At 41.8% G+C, this 19119-nt stretch overlaps 1 protein-coding gene and 1 long non-coding RNA gene across 22 annotated transcripts in view; one reads left to right on the top strand and one right to left on the bottom strand.

Moving 5' to 3' along the window:
• Positions 1 to 1610: 1610 nt before the first annotated feature.
• The window catches only part of LOC309540428 (uncharacterized protein), a 110732-nt gene continuing 93223 nt past the window's right edge, over positions 1611 to 19119 (bottom strand). For 18 of the 21 annotated variants that reach the window (XR_014223241.1, XR_014223242.1, XR_014223243.1 and 15 more), the window contains one exon: positions 1611 to 1832. Coding sequence is in view for 3 of the 21 variants with exons in the window: in XM_082237305.1 (XP_082093431.1) it covers positions 1789 to 1832 (44 nt within the window). In the remaining 18 variants the exon portion in view is untranslated. Of the gene's footprint in view, positions 1833 to 2047; positions 3201 to 3503; positions 4379 to 9417; positions 9433 to 9512; positions 9528 to 19119 lie in introns of those variants that run through there. The other 3 variants (XR_014223257.1, XR_014223256.1, XR_014223258.1) reach the window with 3 other exon arrangements.
• LOC309540437 lies at positions 10157 to 18789 on the top strand. Its single transcript, XR_014223266.1, has 5 exons — positions 10157 to 10361; positions 10550 to 11954; positions 13977 to 14164; positions 15803 to 18157; positions 18533 to 18789. It is a non-coding gene; the product is annotated as an uncharacterized lncRNA (long non-coding RNA).

The raw sequence follows: 19119 nt of genomic DNA, 5'->3' as shown, positions 1-19119 counted from the left end.
GACTGGTTTGGGGGAAATCTGAATTCATCTGAAATGATGGTGCTTTTTAAAAACCTTTCTTCCTCTCCTCTCTCACCGACAAATGTAGTATCTGTAACATTTTGAGATTTGTATGGATTTATTTTTAGGTTGCGTCTAAAGTACTCGGGACTATTAATGGTATAAGAGAACGCTGAGCTTTCTCGAACTCTGCGGCTGCACCGCAGACTTGCCCTTGGGCTGTAGGGGGGGGGACCAGTGAATATTTATAGCCAAGCCCATACAAAATAAAACCGGTCACTGAAAAGGCAGGCAATGAAGTGCATTTCCCCCTCCTGAATCCATAAGCATAAAAAGTGCCTAAAACCAAAGTCAGACATTGGTCTATGTAAAGGGTAAAAAGGAAAAGGGTAAAGGACCCCTGGACGGTTAAGTCCAGTCAAAGGCGACTCTAGGGTTGCGGCGCTTATCTTGCTTTCAGGTCAAGGGAGCAGGCGTTTGTCCACAGACAGCTTTCCGGGTCATGTGCCCAGCATGACTGAACCACTTCTGGTGCAATGGAACACCGTGACGGAAACCAGAGCGCATGGAAACACCGTTTACCTTCCCACCACAGCAGTACCTTACGTATTGGTCTATGTAGACCAGTATTGTCAGCACAGACAGAGAGCATTTCATTGCTCTGCAAACCAAGTGCAACGATAATAGATTAATTTGTATTACAACAATAAAGCAGCATAGAAAGAATACTAAGAAAGGGCCAAGGATCAAACCAGATGTGACTTTAATCACATTTTAAATATTTTGTGCAAAATAGCCACATCTGTTTTTGAAGAGCAGCCACAGGGGACTACAAATCTATGGTGTAGTCCATCTACTACCCCCCCAACCCAACCACACGCAATTTTCTTGTGGAGAACGTCTACCAAAGTTTTCAGCAGTGATTATTTTCAGCAGAAAAATTATGTCATTTTGACCCTCACTCAGGTAGAGAGTCAGACGACCTCCCATTGTGTCACACAATAGCTTAATGAAATCACAGCACTAGGGCATTTTCTTGAGGCATTTGGTCACTAACACTGGACCTCAGGGTCTTGTAAATTTAAGTTGCCACTTCAGAGGCTATGGGAGGGGGGGGAAGTTGCTTGTTGGGTGCCCAGTGTCACATTCAGTCACATTTTCAGTACTAAGAGTTATTCCTATTGTTCATAATTAAATAATATACAGGTAAAAGAGAAGATGCCATGTGTTCCTTCTGTTTTCTCATACTGAGCTGACCCTTCTCAAGTTTAATAGTTTAGACGAGCCATCATGTATACCAGTTGCCATTACAAAAATAGAGATCTTATTAAAACATGAATACATAGAGTTGCATTCGATGGTAGTTATACTCAGAGCAGATCCATTAATTTCAATAGGTCTGCTCTGAGTAAATTTTAACCAGCTACCATAAACACCGACATCGAATTTTGGGAGGCTATATGAAAAACCACAGCAGACCCTTTCCCCAAGGAAGGATTAGTCATTATGAAATTCACACTTTCCAGTTCTCCTCTGCGCCCCACCCCCACCCTACCACCACCAAGAAAAGATTCATCAAGAAGGGCAAAGGAACCAGGCCAGGCAGGAAAGATGTTGCAGCTTCAGGTTTAATGACACATTGCTCCTCTTTGGAGGGCATCAGCATCTCAGAACATCAGTCGGCCTGGCTTTGCTGGAACTGTGGTTCATTCATGAGGCAGAAATCTTGGTGATATTGCCTGACATTTCTGGAAATGCTGGATGGTAGAAAGGAAGGGCTTCGGAGCTCTATTTGACTTTCCTGTAGTAGTACACTGTGTGCGCTACCGACACTGCGGAAACAAAAGTGCAAAATATTGTTTGAGTTTCTCCCCCCACCTGCAAACACTTCTTTTTAAACATCTACATCATGCACTCAAGCAAGGCATTGACAGGACCCAAAACTGGCCACTCTGCCCTCATTCTAATGCATGTTTCTCTAGACCACAAAGAATTGCTGCTTTTTTTTGTTCATTTGTTAACAATGCCATGAGGATCATTGCTTTACCTCGTCTCCCTTTCTTTCCCCTTCTTCCTCCTCTCTGACCTGCCAACCCCCCTCTTTTACGTCTTCTGCGATAGGGAGGCCTGCAGCCACATCGCGTCATTTTTCTGGGGTTTTGGTGATGTTAAAAGTCTAGTAGAGGATCAAGAGGAGCATGTCATTCCGTGAAGCCAGCACAATCTGTCTCCGAAGATGGTACTTGAATTTGTGAAATGATGCTGCCTGCTGCACTTTTACTTATAGGAGCATCTGGTGGTTATGAGCTCATATAGTTGATATGGCAACCTCTGTGTCTTAAGAAATCACCATATATGGGACAGGCTAATAAACTAACTTTAAAACAAACATATAACACAATTCAGCATCTAGTAACAAACATCAGCATGTATAATAATAATAATAATAATAATAATAATAATAATAATAATAATTTATTGGTTCATCATCGCCTTACCTCATGCATTCATTCTCTCATCGCAAACACCCATCTTATTGTACTTATATTGCACCCAAAACCTCGTAAGCCTGGCATTCTAACATGAAGTTTTACTTTCCAGAACACAAGAAATTCAATTCTTCAAAAATCTTCCATATCATAACAAAACCAGTGTTTTATTATGCTGAATATAACCCATGTGCTTAGTAACCACTGAAACATTTTTGTGTTTCCCTTTTTCTTCCAGTTATTACTAACACTGATTGTTGCAGCTGATAATAAACAATAATTTCTTGGTCGTTCCTCAAGGTTTTATCTTTCATACTTCCAAACAAGATCACCGAGAAATCCAATGGAAGCCTCTATCCATTCAATTCTCCAATGTCTGTGGTAGGCTAAGCCACACTCACCTGATCAACACCTGATGTCACAGGATGTCAAGTGCAATACTGATAAAGCTACATGTGCAAATAACGACAAATTCAGCCGCAGCTAGAATTTTGCACTGTTTGAATTTGACGACTTACCTTGGGCCACTGCTTTTGGCAAACTTCCACTTGTTCTTTTTCTGTGTCCTGAGTAGTCAGGAGCACTCCTGATGGTTCATTTGCATCCACGGCTGTACCTTTGGCACTTCTTGAATCTGGCACCTTAACCCACCATGCTGCTTTTGGCAGGGACCAGATACAGGAGCTCCCGATCCTTTTGATCTGATCCCTCCTGAAAATAGCACAGCAAAGAAAGCTGCCAAATGCAAACAGCACACACTGCAAATGTTTCTTTACAACTGCAGCTTTACCTTTCCTGTGCCTGAAATCATATGATCTCAGGTAAACTGGCTGCCCAGTGTGATCCACAGAGGGCTGGCCACTTTTGGATCTGGCCCTCTGGCTGAAAGATAATCACCTTTTTCCAAAATATTTTTATTTTAGGGTATAACTAGAAAATGTGAGTTACACCTGCTCTACTTGCCTGGCAATGCCAACACACACAGCCAGATTCAAGGTTCTTATATTAACTTACAAGGCCTTGAGAATTGGGGTCCAGGATCCCTCAAGGACCGCCTAATCCCTCCTATCGCTGCCCAGTGGACTTTGTGGGAATCACTGTTAGTGGACCCCCATAGACTAAAATTCAGCTAACAGGAAAGCAACCACAGAAGTTTAAGTACTCGGGTTCTGAATATGCACCAGCAGCAGCCTAGTCTGATGAATGGGAAAATGTGCTTATCAGCAGGGCAAAATATGCCTCATTTTTAATTGCAACTCAAGTAAGCATTTTAAGGTAAGGTGTCTCGCTTTGAATACAAATGAGTACTAACTACAAGCAGTGAAAATTCACAGCGCAGGCCCATTCTTTGCAGACTTCTCCGGCATAACTGATAAAGAACATTTCACCACACATTTCTGCACAGAATATTAATCGTGGTAATCATGCCATGCATGGGGTGTGTGGGTGTGTGAAGGGAAGCTAGTGTACTCTGTGTGCACACACCCTACTAGGAGGGGGGAAATTTAGACCGATTCCTATCACCCTATGCCCTTAAAGTTCATCTCCAGTTTTAGTTCAACAAATATCACCAGTTCATCCTTCTTTGCATAATGGCATTGGGTGAGCCTCTTGTAAAATCATGGAAGGCTCTACATGTGCACTATTTATAGGAGCACTGCCAGCCATTAGCTTTTGACATAACAAGGCTTAAAGTTTGTGAGACAAGTAATGTTTTCTGAAGAAAGCTACTTATGTTAGTAAGCCAGCTAAGAAGCCTAGCAAAATTCATTCCACGAGGAGAAGCAAACTCATATTCTATATTTCACAAAGCCATCATTTATAAAAGGTGAAAACTCGTTTTCTGCCGGATTTGAAAAATAGTATTGAGCTATAATGTGGGGCATTACCTGTTGGTTTCTGCTCTCTTCACTGTGCAGCAAAGTGCTTGTCACAAGACAATGTTTACATTCCACAGTCAGAGTACTGTTGGGTTTTCCCACGGGAATGGGAAGCTGGATGTGACGTACACTGGTTTCCTGTTTTTCTCTCTGTTCTCTCGGTGTTCGTTATTCCGAGGAGAAGGACGAGTTGCTTCTCTGCTCCAGCAGAGGCAAGATGCATGATTGTAAATTCTCTACAATGAACTGAAAATAAAGCAACAAAAGGCATGTGGCATGTACTATTCATCATTCCGTTGTGCAAACGGACTCTGCTATATCAACATTTTGGTTATGGGCCCAGAAAGACGTAAATCAAACTGAGGATTAAAGACTCCAGCGTTCGAGTCGGAATGCCGGCAGAGGTACAGAGGAACGGATCGCGTTATCTGCTCTGCGCGTCAAGTTTGATTGATGAAGGTATGTGCTCATGCTGCCCGGAGCAGCCTGGCAGCCTGCCAGCTACTAGTTTATGGTTTTATGGCTGGACTTTGAACTTTTAAAGCCGTTTTGCCGTGTTACAGGCAAGGCTCTAGAGGCACAAGCTAACAGGCTTGGATGGCTGGGGAAAACGAAAGTACTTTTACAAGTGCTTTTGGCTGAAGCTGCAGGACTGTGACGCAGCTTGTTTTAAGCAGCAGAAAATGGCAAACGCAAAGCTGGTTAATGATTTTGGGATTCCTAAGCTTAATAAGAATAATTACACAGAGTGGGTGTTATATGCAGAGGCAATTCTGCGGAAAGAAGGTCTGTTTAATGTTATTACAGACAACCCCCCAGCTCCAATTACAGCTGATTGGAATGCTAAGGATTCCAAAGCACGGGGAACGCTTACGTTGATAGTATCCCCAGAAGAGCTCTGTCTGTTGCGTGGAAAGACCACAGCCAGAGAAATTTGGGACACTTTAAGACAGGCTCACTTGAGGACAGAAGCTGGTTCCTCAATGTACTACTATGCCAAGCTGCATGATATGGCTCTTGCTGAAGGTGGAGATGTGCGTAAACACCTGATGGAGATGCAAAATCTGAGACATGAGTTGCAACAGAGAGGACTCAACTTTCCAGAGGCTGTGTATTCCTTCATGATACTACATTCTTTGGGTCCAAGTTGGGAGTCCGTTGCCACTCAGATTGCTGTTCAACCAACTGCTCAGCTCACAGTAGCCTTTGTTACTGCCGTGATCCAGAATGAAGCAGATCGCCGGGGTGCTAGCTGCATGGGTAAGGGGGAGTCTTCACAGACGTCATCCCAGAGTGCAGTGGAACCACCAGAGGGCGCCAAAGCTTTGAAGGCAGTGAAATGCTACTCGTGTGGACGTCTAGGCCATATGAAGAGGGAATGCAAATATCCCAGGGCCAAGACAGAGCAGCGCAGCGGAGGTTCAGCGCGTGGAACAGGCCAAAGCAAAGGCAAAGGTCCGGTGTCCAGGACAACGCAGCACAAGGCAATGGTCTCACGCTTCACTCCAAAGGTCGCAAAGGTCCAGAAGACGTCTAGATCTTTCTTCGTTGTTGATTCAGCAGCTACACACCACATGTGCAACGATAAGAGACTGTTCGTGTCTTTTACACCGCAGGAAGGTGCGATTCACCAGGCGGATGACCACACGATTCCCAGTCAAGGCTACGGAACTGTTGTTCTTCACAGTTTGGACTTAGAGATACATGATGTACTTTATGTTCCAGATGCCACACACAATCTTCTCAGTGTGATGCAGCTGAATGAACGGAACATTGACGTTTCCTTCAAGAACAAGAAATGCACCATCACAAAGAAAGACGATTATGTATTGCATGCTGAATGTGTTGATCGTTTGTTTGTTTTGTATTATGATGATGTTGTGCAGAATGATACTTGTTGCATTGCAGGTTCTAACAAAAGTTTGCATGCAGGATGTATTCATGATTTTCACAGAAAATTTGGTCATTTGCATTTTGAGGCAGTATCTAAAATGCCTACCTTGGTTGAAGGTATGACTATTAAACCCTGCAGGTACCACATGAAGTGCAAAGCATGTGCAGCAAACAAGGTGAAAATGGCTGCGAAAGGTAAGGTGTCTAGTAGGCAAGCTACAGAACCATACCAGGTTGTTCATGCTGATTTAGTTGGTCCACTATCGCCCTCTTTGGGTAGAAATAGATTCTTCATGGTTCTCATTGATGCATTTTCCAGGTATATTTATGTGTATAATCTCAAGCAGAAATCAGAGGCTTTTCCAAGGTTCAAGGAATTCTGTGCTTGGTTAGAAAATGTGCATGGCAAGAAGATAAAAATTCTTTTCACAGATCGCGGGGGAGAATTCACTTCTCAGCAGTTTGAAGCTTTTCTGACTGAGAAAGGAATTCAACACGATTTGTCCAGTCCTCGCTCGCCATGGCAGAATGGGCTTTGCGAAAGGGCAAATCAAACATTGCTTCAAGGGTTAAAAACCTTGCTGCATGATGCAAATCTTCCAGAGAGTTATTGGGCCGAAGCTCTCTCATGTTTTCTTTACAGTTACAATCGCAGGTTCTCTTCAGCGATTGGTTGTACCCCCTATGAGAAGATGTTTGGCAAGAAACCATACATCAAACACATGAGAATTTTTGGTTCAGACATGTGGATTCATTCACCACAAAGCTCCAAATTAGGCAAACGTGGATTGCATGGTATCTTTCTAGGTTATCAGAAAGGTTCTTACAGAATAATGATGACTGACTCTAAGACAATTAGGCTCACAAGAAGTGTTGAGTACAATGCCAAGTGGGGGGAGAACGTGGGAATTTTTCAATGTTATCCTGATGACAGTGATGAGACTGAGGATAAGCAACAACAACCCACACCCACTGATGAAGGTTCTGATTCTGAGTCTGAAACTGAATCGGATACTTCAGAGGATTTCAAGAGTGCGAAAGCCTCTATGCGACCCTCTGAAAGCTCTGATCAGGAATTGGAAGAACCATTGTTCACAATAGGTCACTTTTCTCCCAAGAAGGAAGAGGAGAGTGTTGAAGACCAAAGGCTGATTCGCAGGTCACAAAGAGCCACAAAAGGCAGACCTCCAAAGAGATTTGCTGATGAATTTGCTAAGACAGCAGTAGCAGCTGTTAAAAGCTCCAAGAAGGTATTTGAACCTTCAAGTTTCCAAGAAATCCAGGGTTTGGATTCTAAGGAAGCTGAGCCTTGGTTAAATGCTATGAAGGCTGAGCTTGATTCCTTGGAGAGGAACAAAACTTGGGAACTAGTTCCAGTAGTTCCAGGAATGAAACTGCTTGGAAGCAAATGGGTCTTCAAAGCGAAGACTGATCAAAATGGCAAGATAGTCAGACACAAAGCCAGATTGGTAGCCAGAGGTTTTGCACAGGTACCAGGTGAAGACTATCACGAGACCTACTCACCCACGGTGAGGTATGAGAGCATAAGACTTATGCTCAAGCTAGCTGCAGAGGAGAATCTACACATTAGTCACCATGATGTAAATACAGCCTTTTTGTACGGATCTCTAGGTGAATCACTATATATGCATCCACCTGATGGCGTACAGGTAAAACAGGGATTTGTTTGTGCTCTGAAAAAGTCCCTTTATGGTCTCAAACAAAGTGCACGGTGTTGGAACACAAAACTCACTGAAGCATTGTTTTCTCTAGGTTTTAAGCAAGGGAAAGCTGATCCATGTGTATTTGTCAAAGAGGAGGGGCAAAAGAAGCTGTATTGTTTGTTTTATGTTGATGATATTTTATTCTTTTGGAAAGATGTCACAATGTACAATAATGCCCTAGCTCAACTGAAAGAGCACTTTGACATGAAAGATCTTGGTGAGGTAAACAACTACCTATCTCTGGAAATAGAGAAAGATCAAAGTGGTAACATTCTAGTACACCAGTCACGGAAAATTGCTGATGTGTTAAGCAAAATGAACCTGATGGATGCTAACCCTGTAGACACACCGATGACAACAGGTTATCAGGTAGATGACACTGAAGAAGCATTTTCTGACACTACACTGTACAGAAGTGTGCTAGGCAAGCTAAACTTCATTGCCAGATGTTCAAGACCTGACATTGCTGTTAGCTGTAATTTGCTAAGCAGACAAGTCAACAATCCTACTGTTAAGGATTGGAAAGCTCTGAAACGCATAGCACGCTATTTGAAAGGCACTATGCATTACAGACTGAGATTTAACAATCAGAAGTCTGGTGGTCTTGAAATTTTTGCAGATGCAAGTTTTGGAAGTGACACTACAGACAGGAAAAGTACGTCTGGAGTTTGCTACATGTACAATCAGGGTCTGTTTGATTGGTCATGCAAGAAGCAAACAACAATTAGCTTAAGTACTTGTGAAGCTGAACTGAATGCACTGTCTTATTCACTTAAGGATTGTGAATGGTTGTTACAATTGTGCAAAGACATGAAAATTCCTGTCAAATGTCCAATCCAGGTTTACCAGGACAACAAAGCATGTTTGGCTTTGCTGAATTCGGAAGGTTGTAAGCAAAGCACGAAGCACTTGCAATTGAAGGTGCAACATGCTAGGGAACATATTCAGAAGGGACTCGTAACGGTGTCCTATATGCCAGGTAATGAAATTCCTGCTGATGTATTGTCCAAGATTGTATCAAGGGATCAACACTGTACCTATGTACAGAAGTTGGGTTTGTACTGATATTGTACGAACATGCTGCCCAGTGATATTCACAGAAAGGGGGAGGATGTTGGTTTCTGCTCTCTTCACTGTGCAGCAAAGTGCTTGTCACAAGACAATGTTTACATTCCACAGTCAGAGTACTGTTGGGTTTTCCCACGGGAATGGGAAGCTGGATGTGACGTACACTGGTTTCCTGTTTTTCTCTCTGTTCTCTCGGTGTTCGTTATTCCGAGGAGAAGGACGAGTTGCTTCTCTGCTCCAGCAGAGGCAAGATGCATGATTGTAAATTCTCTACAATGAACTGAAAATAAAGCAACAAAAGGCATGTGGCATGTACTATTCATCATTCCGTTGTGCAAACGGACTCTGCTATATCAACATTACCTTCCCTCCAAGAATATCATATGCCTGGATTCACTCAGTCCTTGAAGAACACTGGGAAATTTCAGGTGATTCAGAAGAGGTGGACAGATTGTTACCTGGAGCTGGACATTGGGAACATGTGACTCCCCTTCACTGGCTTATGCTTTGCTTCTGGGTCCAATTTCAAGTGCTGGTTATGACCTTTGAAGCCTTCTGTGCTTTAGGACCTCCTCCTACATAAGTCCACCAGCTCATTAAGATAATCCGTGCACTCTCTCTTGTCTGTTCTACTCATATCTGAAGCATGTATCCTTGGACCAGGGAAGCATCCTTCTTGGTGACTCTGCTTAGGGTGTCTGACCTTAGTCCCTCTCTGAAGGTCTTTTACCGGAGTGTTAACCCCTTCCTTCTCAGGAAGCTCTTTGGGCTCTAATTGTGACCCTCTTGCTACTTGATTTTGAAGTTATTCAAAATCACTTTCTGGTCTGTTGTGTTTTTCAATGACACTTTTGTGGTTAGCTGCTTGACCCCGGATTTTATGGGATGTTTTCCCCTTCCACCCTTTGATATCAATGCCATTGTACAGTATTGGCTTTAGAGGTTCTTCTCCAGCTTGGGAAGCTGAGTTAAAATTGTTTTAAATGAGCAAATCGAGGCATAGCAGCCTTGTCGCGCAAGGCTGCTGCCCACTGTATTTCATCACAGATGAGTTAAGCAGGGTCATCATTTGTTGTGGCTTTGAGGCTGCTTATAAAAAGGCAAAGCCCGCCACCGTGAACCTCAGGCTCCCAAGTGCAGGTTATGCCACCACTGCTAAGAGCTTGAGAGAAGAAAGAAACATCAAATGGCCCGAATCAAACGCAGCCGGAGCCGGAGCCTGACCCGCTTCCGTCAAATGAGGCAAAAGGCCAGCCATGCGGGTGGCTCTGGAAAGAGACGAAAAAGACGCCAGGGCAAAAGGAAAGGTAAGATGCTTAAATTTAAGACTTCTATGCCATATGGCTCCTATGTATACTCACATAAGATTGCGCTCTTGAGTTGTGACCCTTCAAACACATTTGGTAGGAAGTAAAAGTATTTTATCGCTATTTACTACAGCTCAACTTGGTTACATTTAATAACTGGTGGTGGTGTTTGTTCTTTTCCGGTAAAGGTCGTGGTCGCAAGAAGGGGCGAAGAAGAAGACACTAACTCTTTTCATCTTCATGGTGTTCTGTGCCCTTGATTTCAACCATCTGACTCACCAAAACCTTTGTCTAACAAAATGAACACAACAATCTTTCATGAGAATACCCAGGATAACTTCCTGAGATTCAAGGAGCCTGCAACAATTTGAACAATGCCACCTGTCAATAAAATGCTAAAATTTCATTCCTGTGGTTTCTCATGTGATTTCTTAACTGGGGATAGGTGGCAACTCCTCAATGAAGTTGGTGGGTGAATTGCTAGGTTGTCATAAGTGGATATCGTGAGTGGGAGAAGCTCAGAAAAAGGAACTTAATAAAAAGTTTAGGAACACTGAGTTTGAGAGTTGTTGATTGTGTCAAAGTCTGTTTTGTCCAGTTATTATATGTGTGATGGGGTGGTTGGTGGTGCAGTGTCTGGGCACATGACTGCCCCACAAACCAATCAGGATTTTGTTTCAAAGACTTGCCACAGCGTTAGCTTTGAGCAAGCAAATCAGGATGAATAAAACAGGTCATCTGGAGGAGTTCTAAATCATGCTTAGAAAACAACTTCCTGAACTCCTGGTTTGCTGCTATATGGAAAAACTTCAAGCATGGGAAGTGCTTACAGCAAAATCACCCCCTGCCCCGAGAGAATATGCTGTTTCACAATATAAGCCAGCTGTGTAGACTACATATTCTTTATAATCCTCCTGGCTTGGATGAAACACCTCACCTGTTTGGACTGCAAAGGTCAGAAGCAAAGAAGAACAGGCCTGATCTCTTACATCAGCACCTTGGGGATGTGACATTACTAGAAGCTTTGACATACAGACCTGAACTGAATTGTTAACAGGAAGTGGGGGGGATGAGTGGGAGCCAACCACAGAAAGCTAGCTTTTTCCACCAAGAATCCTTCATTGTGTTTGCATACCTCCTTCCTTTTATATCGTCTGTCAGTAGTTTACCAGAAAATTGTCCAATATGTTAGCCTCTTCCCTTCCTGCTCCCTCACACACTTGACCCTACTACTGGAAAATACGAGCCATCACTTTGGAGTGTGGTATCATCAATACGCTGATGATACAAGTCCTATTTTCATTTTCAACAAATCTGAAGGGCTGTGAGATGTGTCCTTCATGCCTTGAATGAATGCCTTGTTGTGGGCTGAAGTTTAATTCACAGTAGCTGAAGTTTAATCTAGACAAGATGGAGGTTAAGATGCTAGGCCAGTCTAGATCTGGCAAGCTGTTGGCATTACCTGTACTGGATGGGTTTACGCTCTGCATAAGGCACAAGGTATGCCATTCTGGGATTCTCCTGGTTCCTGCTTTGCTGCTGAATTCTCAGGTGGTAGCAGCAGCTAGGGATGCCTCTTCTTCGTTTAGGATGGTGAGTCAACTGCTCCTGTTGTTCTCCAGTAGGGAATTGGCCTCGGTTATTCATGCTTAGCTAAGCTTGTATATGTACTACTATATGGGGTGGCCTCAGGTGCCGGTACTGTGTACCCTTGAGTACCCCCTTCTTAAAAGCACTGGGTAGCCTTCAAAGGCAATTCAGAAGCTTGCCTTCCAGCAAAAGAGCACTATAGGGAAAATAGTATTTGTACTTTTGGCTCAATCACACAGGCTACTTATAAGAATAGGCTAGAGATTGGAAACCTTTGGCCCTTCTGATGCTGCTGGACCCCAGCTCCCAACAGCCCCATGCAACACCGCTAAAGGTTCAGCATGAGGGGAGTCCAACAACATCTGAATGGCCACAGGTTCACTATGCTCCTGGATTTTTAAGGGTGCCTTCTTCCATATCTTTATTTCATTTCCTCCATCTGCAGGGGAGATGTTGCCCCGAGTCCTACCTGCTACAGAGGAGAAGACAATCTCTTTTTTGCTGTGACACCCATGCTCTGGAAAGTGGTTTCACTGGCTTCATATTCCATCTCTCTGTTTTTCTCCCATTGTGACAGCCATTAGAAAAGCATTCAATGCTGGTTGAAGGAGTTTGGATTTTGGTATTTACCTTCCACAGCTGTCATTTAGGGTATCTTTACATAGTTGGGTTTTTATGTGCAGTTGTGAGTTGTCACCTAAATTGTTAAAGCCTTGTTTCATTGTGGCAGTTTACATTCCGCAAGAGGTCAGGAGGGTGGAAACACAAGAATGGGCCTTCTCTGCAGTGGCTCCCCACCTGTGGAATGCTCTCCCCAGGGAAGTTTGCCTGGCGCCTTCACTATACACCTCTGGCACTGGGCAAAAATGTTCCTTTTCAACCAGGCCTTTGTCTGACTTGATTTACATCCTATACCCTTTTTAAAAATGCTGGCTCTTTTGGGGTTTTTTATTGGGTTGTAGGTTTTGTTTTAATTTTATGTATTTGATATTTTATGTGAACCACCCTGAGACCTTTGGGTATAGGGTGGTGTAGAAATTAAATCATACATACATAATACATACATACTTCCTTTTTTTATTTCCTGAACTGCCCTTGGGGTGTTGTGAGAGAGCTAGAGGATATAGTCTCGAAACGCTAAAATAACTCAGTTGTAACAGCACATTTCGCCCCCACAAAAAAACAAAAGTTAATGCAAAAAAATTTAAAAATCACTCTTAGGAGAATTGGTTTGTATCTGGATTACCGAAGTCACAATGTACATCATTTGTGATGTCACTGGTTTCCTGGCATAACCAGTCACCAGGATGCTCACACAACTATCATTTGTGCAGTACCTGGTGTCCAGGTAAGCTCTATCAAATAACATCTCGCTTTAAGTATCAAATATCTTTGAAAGATATCTGAGGGTCAAAACAGACACTGAGAAAGCTATGATCAGCTGTCCTGCCATTTTGTTTGATTGGCATTCAGTGCTAGTCCTACTCAGAGTAGACCTACTGAAGTTAAGCGACATTACTGACAGGTTTATTAAATTCAGTGGGTCTACTTTAGTAGGACTTTAGTTGAATGTAATCATTTGTTTTCAAGGCAAAACAGCTTCCTATGTGCCTCCCCTGCCCCTGTAAATTACCTATACAGTTTGTATAGGTAATTTATATCACTGCTTAGATATTTTACTTATTAATAAGTGCTTTATAAATGCTTTAAATAGAAATAAAATGAATATCAGAAGAATGATGCAGTGAGAAAGCATTAAACAACCCCAGGCAGTTTGGATTGTATTTTTGTACTTAATGGGAAATGGTTCTGAATCCTGAGATGGATATCACTGATATCAAATTATAAGGCACTCTTTATAGCACAGCAGTTAACTGGGAGTTCTTGATTCCATTACCTGTATTTTACCTGGAACATGTCAATGATCAAATTGTGATATATTGTGATTCATTATAGTAATACTGTAAAGGCAGAATGACCACCCACCCTAGGGCCTGTTGAAATTAATTTCATTTGCTTGGCCAGGGTGACATCAACCACCATAACAGAGGATGACCAACTGAATTCGCAGCTCTGCCTGAGGCTGAAAACCTGAAAAGACATGATGTCACGGCAACAGCAGAGAAGAAATAGGCGAAGAATGATTCGCCTTAGGAGACAACAGCGTAGCAGGAAACCAGCTGCTCGAAGACTCCCAAGGCAGATGAGAGCAGGTTTTTAAAACATTACTAAACTGGGGTTTTGTGAAGCATCCAGTAAGATTAACATTGAGGGTTAAAAATCTCCAGAGGTAGCACTGAGAGTAAGGAAGCAATTAGGCCACTTTGCATTAAACACAATTATTTCTCAGAAGCACTCACTTATTTGTTTTATTCATCTGCTGTCGACACCCCCCCCCAAAAAAAAATCACCTTAGAGACTCTTTTCTTATAAGTTATGCACAAAGCACTATATAATAAAAAGAACAAATTCAGCTACGTTAGTTGAATTTCTCTCCTTTGAAATTAACCAGCTACTTTAGTTATGACAGGTCATTAGTTATGACAGGACATTGATATATATATGAATGAAAAGTATCCATTAGAAACAATGGGAAAGGATGCCAGTTTTCTTACAAATTAAATTCTATTTGAGCATCCAAGCTTCCAGAATGGCAGATGAAGGTGATGGACTACATGGAATTGGCGGAAATGACTGGTAGAATCCGAGACCAGGGAGAAGAGTCGGTGGAAGAAGATTGGAAGAAATTTAAAGACTATTTACAGAAATATTGCAAAATTAATGAATGTTAGAATGATGTCAGAATGAAGTTAAGTGGTTTAAGCAGCAATGTTATAAAGGTGTATGTAAAAATGGATTGTTAACAAGTGAGAATCCAAAGTTATAATATATTATGTTAAAGGACTAAGATAAAAACAAAGAGGGAAAGAAATTGCTGAATTAACTAACTGAATTGGAATACAAAAAAAGGGAGGCGTGAGGAGGTCAGGGAAACAAGGAAATGAATGTAAGGTATGGAAAGACTGGTTTTTTAAAAGTGTTTTTTATCTTTTTTGTATTTTGTATTTTGTATTTTATTTTTACTTTTGTCTTTCTTTTTCTTCTTTTTTTTAATTCATGTAATTCTTTTCTTTGAAACCTTAATAAATATCATTAAAAAAAAACAACAAGCTTCCCTACCACAGACTCTTAGAGTTTTAAATTGTGTGGGGTGGCTCCATGACTATAGAGGCTTCTCACTTCTTTGAGGACTACAAACACACACACACAAACACACACCACATGTCTTCTTACATGTGAGGAGACTGAATACCCAAATAGGGCTTAAGGTTTGCCAAGAGCAGGCTTTTGACCGCCATGATGAAGTTTCTCTCCCTGCACCCATCATGCCTCTACTGAACCCTAAAATATCCTCCCTGTAAAAACCGCTCACAATGTAATGTTCCAAAGGTATTTTATACGACTTGCTAAACCTCTAAGGATTAATCATCCAAGGAGGAAATGAGGTGCTCCGTTCCAGACCTGGCACCATGTGACAGGACAGGGGAGTCCATATGTAAGAATATGAGACCCACATAGATCTCTTCTTCATTAGCTGGTGAATGGTCATGTGATTCAACCCACAGCATATCATTTGCTGAGGTTTTCTATTGGACACATTGTAAGCCATAGCAAGTCCCACAATTCTTGAGCTGGCACTACTTGAGGAGCAACAATATCATCATTATGAAATCAAATTAACTGATGGTGTGGTGGCACAAGTCTTTTATGGGGAGAAATAAAGATAATCTGGAGCTTTGTTCGATCCCTTTGCCCACATTTCTTTCTATTTTCCCTCTTTCTGTCTACAGGCAGACGCCAGTCCCATTACCGGAGAGCCTCATCTGCAGTCTAGCCTAGGTCACTTTCTGTAGTGAGGCGACTGCTGCAAACGGAAGGAAAATACCATGCCAGAAACCAGGATGAAGCACCAGGCTGCTGGAAGCATGCGCTGCACTCAATAAACCATTTGAATGGCACTTGGCCTTCTTTTTGTCTTCTTATGAACCATACTATTGTGAGATGCAGGTGGGACTATCCAAAGGGATGTTGAGAAAGGTGCAGAAAAGGGTGCTGGATCAATTTTTTCCATGAGGAAAGACTACTGTTTCTGGGGTTTCTGAGTTTATAAATATGGGCAAGGAACAGGGAGACAGAATAATAAAATTACGCATGGTGTGTGGAGAAACTGGACAGAGAGATTCCCCCCATCTCAGATTAGAACCTGGGTGTTGTTCACTTAAACCGAAGGGTGGGAAATTCCAGATGGACAAAAGGAAACACTTCTTTGCACAACACACCGTTTAAATATGGAATTTTCTACTACAAGATGGTGATGACCACCAGTGTGGGTGGCTTTGAAAGGAGATTAGTGACCAAGTCATGGAGGATAAGGCTAACAATGGCTTCTAGCCATTATGGTTATACACGCCTTCCAGTATCAGAGACAGTGTGCTAAATACCAATTTCTGGGGAACATGAATGGGATGGTGCCATTGTGCTCGTGTCCTCTTTGTGGGCTTCCCGTAGGCATCTGACTGCCCACTGGGGACAGAATGCTAGACTGATCTCTGGTCTGATTCTGCATGGCGCTTCTTAAGTTCTTATTAATATGAGTTTTGCCTTAACCAAGTTTGATCGCAGTCTGGAATTTAACAAAACAATGTTAATATTCCTGAAGAGTGGGATGAAGAAGGTGGAGAGTGGTTGCCCCCTTTGTTTTATTAGGAAGTCATCTGAGATCACTCTTAAGTGTTTTGAAGAAGAAAGGCTATTTGGATGGGAATACACCCCCCCCCCAAGTTAAGGGGGGGTGTATGATAGAATACATGTACATGTGAAGAAACAGTAGTTTGGGGGACAGAATGCAATCCTAAACCCACGTACAGGAGGGTAAGTCACACTGAATTCATTGGGAATTACTTTCAAGTAACATGCTTAGGAGGATTGCACTCTATACTTCACTACATGTGTCTAAGATTGCAGTCCAGAAATGCCATGCTACACATGTGTACTTAGAAGTTCTACTGAATTCAATGGGGCTTACTCTCAGGCAAGAGTATATACATTGTAACCACGTTGAGGGTTTCTAAAATGAATTTTATGAAATAATAGAATTATGAAATGTTTCAAAAATCAAGCAGTATTTCAAAAATAAAAATGTATTTCAGTTGTAGCATCATCAGTTGTATTGATATCCAGTATTTCAGGAATTCCCAAAGCAGATTTTTCACATATAGCATAAAAGAAATCCCAGTTAGTTTAACCTCTGGTCCCAATTTCAAAAATAATCTCGATCACTGAGAAAGGGTGGGAGGGGAATGGATTTTCATAAAAAGGGAAGTCATTTATTGTTACAGCCTATTGCCTACCTGTCAATGCCACAGATATAGGTTCTGCAACTACGTAACATTATAAACAGCACTGCCACTGTTTTCAATATCAATGAGTATGTTTTGTGTGGAATTTATGGAACAGAATATGGAAAAGATTTTAGTAAATAAAGCAGACAGTCCACAGGGCATTATGATTTACAGTGTCAAAAGCCTTAGTAAAACAACCATATTCACAACACTCTTTTTGAATTTGCCATTCAATTGACCATTCAAGAAATCAGATGCTGATAAGCTCACAAGTATCTTTGTCCTTGAAAAATAATGTATTTGCCTCTTAAATACAAACTCTCCAGCACCATCTGTCAAAATTTAAAATTTTAGTTTGCCATCCTAATTCCACATATTGATCTTTGCCCTATTTAATAATTACTGGACTTTGAACTGTCAAAACAAAAATTGATGAAATGCTGTTTCATTGAAAAACTACAAAATAAGGCTAGTTACAATTGTTCCCCATGACTATCTGGCAGTTACTATATATGGTTACATTTCAGCAGACAAAGGGTCACTATGTGATATTGTTACAGATGTTATAAAAGGAGGAGCTCAGGCACAATTGCTTCAGAAACTCACAAAACACCAGAGCAATTATCTCGGCTGTACAAGCCAAGAGATAATGCCTGTGCTCCTGGAATCTTGAAAGAACGAGTAAGATGTCAAGATGCAGAAGCTCATCTTCTTCTTGCAAGGAGACTCAACGAAGAGTTCCTCCAAGCAGAAGGAACAAAAGGTGCAGGGTTGTCTATGATGCTCCACTAAAGAAGAAGAAAGGTAAATGTAACATTTACTATGTTTTATACTATTATGGCTGGGCATCTAAGGTTTGTCAAATCATCCACATGGTTGGAGGATAAAAGTAGGTTATTCTCTCCATATGAAAGAACTAGGCTTTACAAGAGTAATGGGTTGTTTTTTGAAAAGAGCATTTAGGTATAAGATCACAAAAGATAACAATTTAAGCAGAAGTAGTAAATATTTAAAGAACCAGAGGGGGAAGCTGAGGGAAGTTACGGGGAGGGTTCCCCCCCTCCTTTATGATAATTGTCACATTATGTTGTTTGGTTGATTGTTAAATTGTAAAACTCAATAAAAAGCTTTAAAAAACAACAAGAGTACTGTAATGGGTTTTTATTTTGTTTTCGACAGGTTACGTACGGGTCTGTGCTACATACTACTACTGGAAAGGAGGGAAAAAGTAATTTCTAGTGCTTCCCCAACTGTCCTGTTCAGAAAATCCATGTTTGGCACCAGTGACTCACCACCAGACATCTTCCATGATAAGGAAGTCCTTCAAAGGAGCCACCAATGAGCTGAGGGAAGACTTCAAGATTCAGGAGCCGGCATATTACAGCAGCAATGCTAGACCTGCCTGCTTGTCAGTAAACTCATGAACATGCAGTTCACTTCGGTTTCACTCTCTTTGATCTCTGATGTATCGTTCTGTATGTTTGGTTTAATGGCTCCATTAAACATTATTATGAAATGTGCTTAAACAGAAAAGTGGAGGAATAAAAGTGTGCCAGCCATGTAAGCAAGGAAGGCTACAAGACACACACATTCACATTCCCCTAATGCATCATGTGAAAATGAGGATTTGCATCTCACTTCACCATGGATTCTGGCAACGCTCTGGTTTTCCAACATGTCTTCCAGTATATACAATGTTGGATATGCAGCTTTGTTCAAACTTCACCTCTGTCATCTTTTGTACTGTCTGCTCACAGTCAAGTGAC

The sequence above is a fragment of the Podarcis vaucheri genome (genome assembly GCF_965113315.1).
Source record: "Podarcis vaucheri genome assembly, chromosome: 9".
NCBI lineage: Eukaryota > Metazoa > Chordata > Lepidosauria > Squamata > Lacertidae > Podarcis > Podarcis vaucheri.
This window is presented reverse-complemented; position numbering and strand designations above follow the sequence as displayed.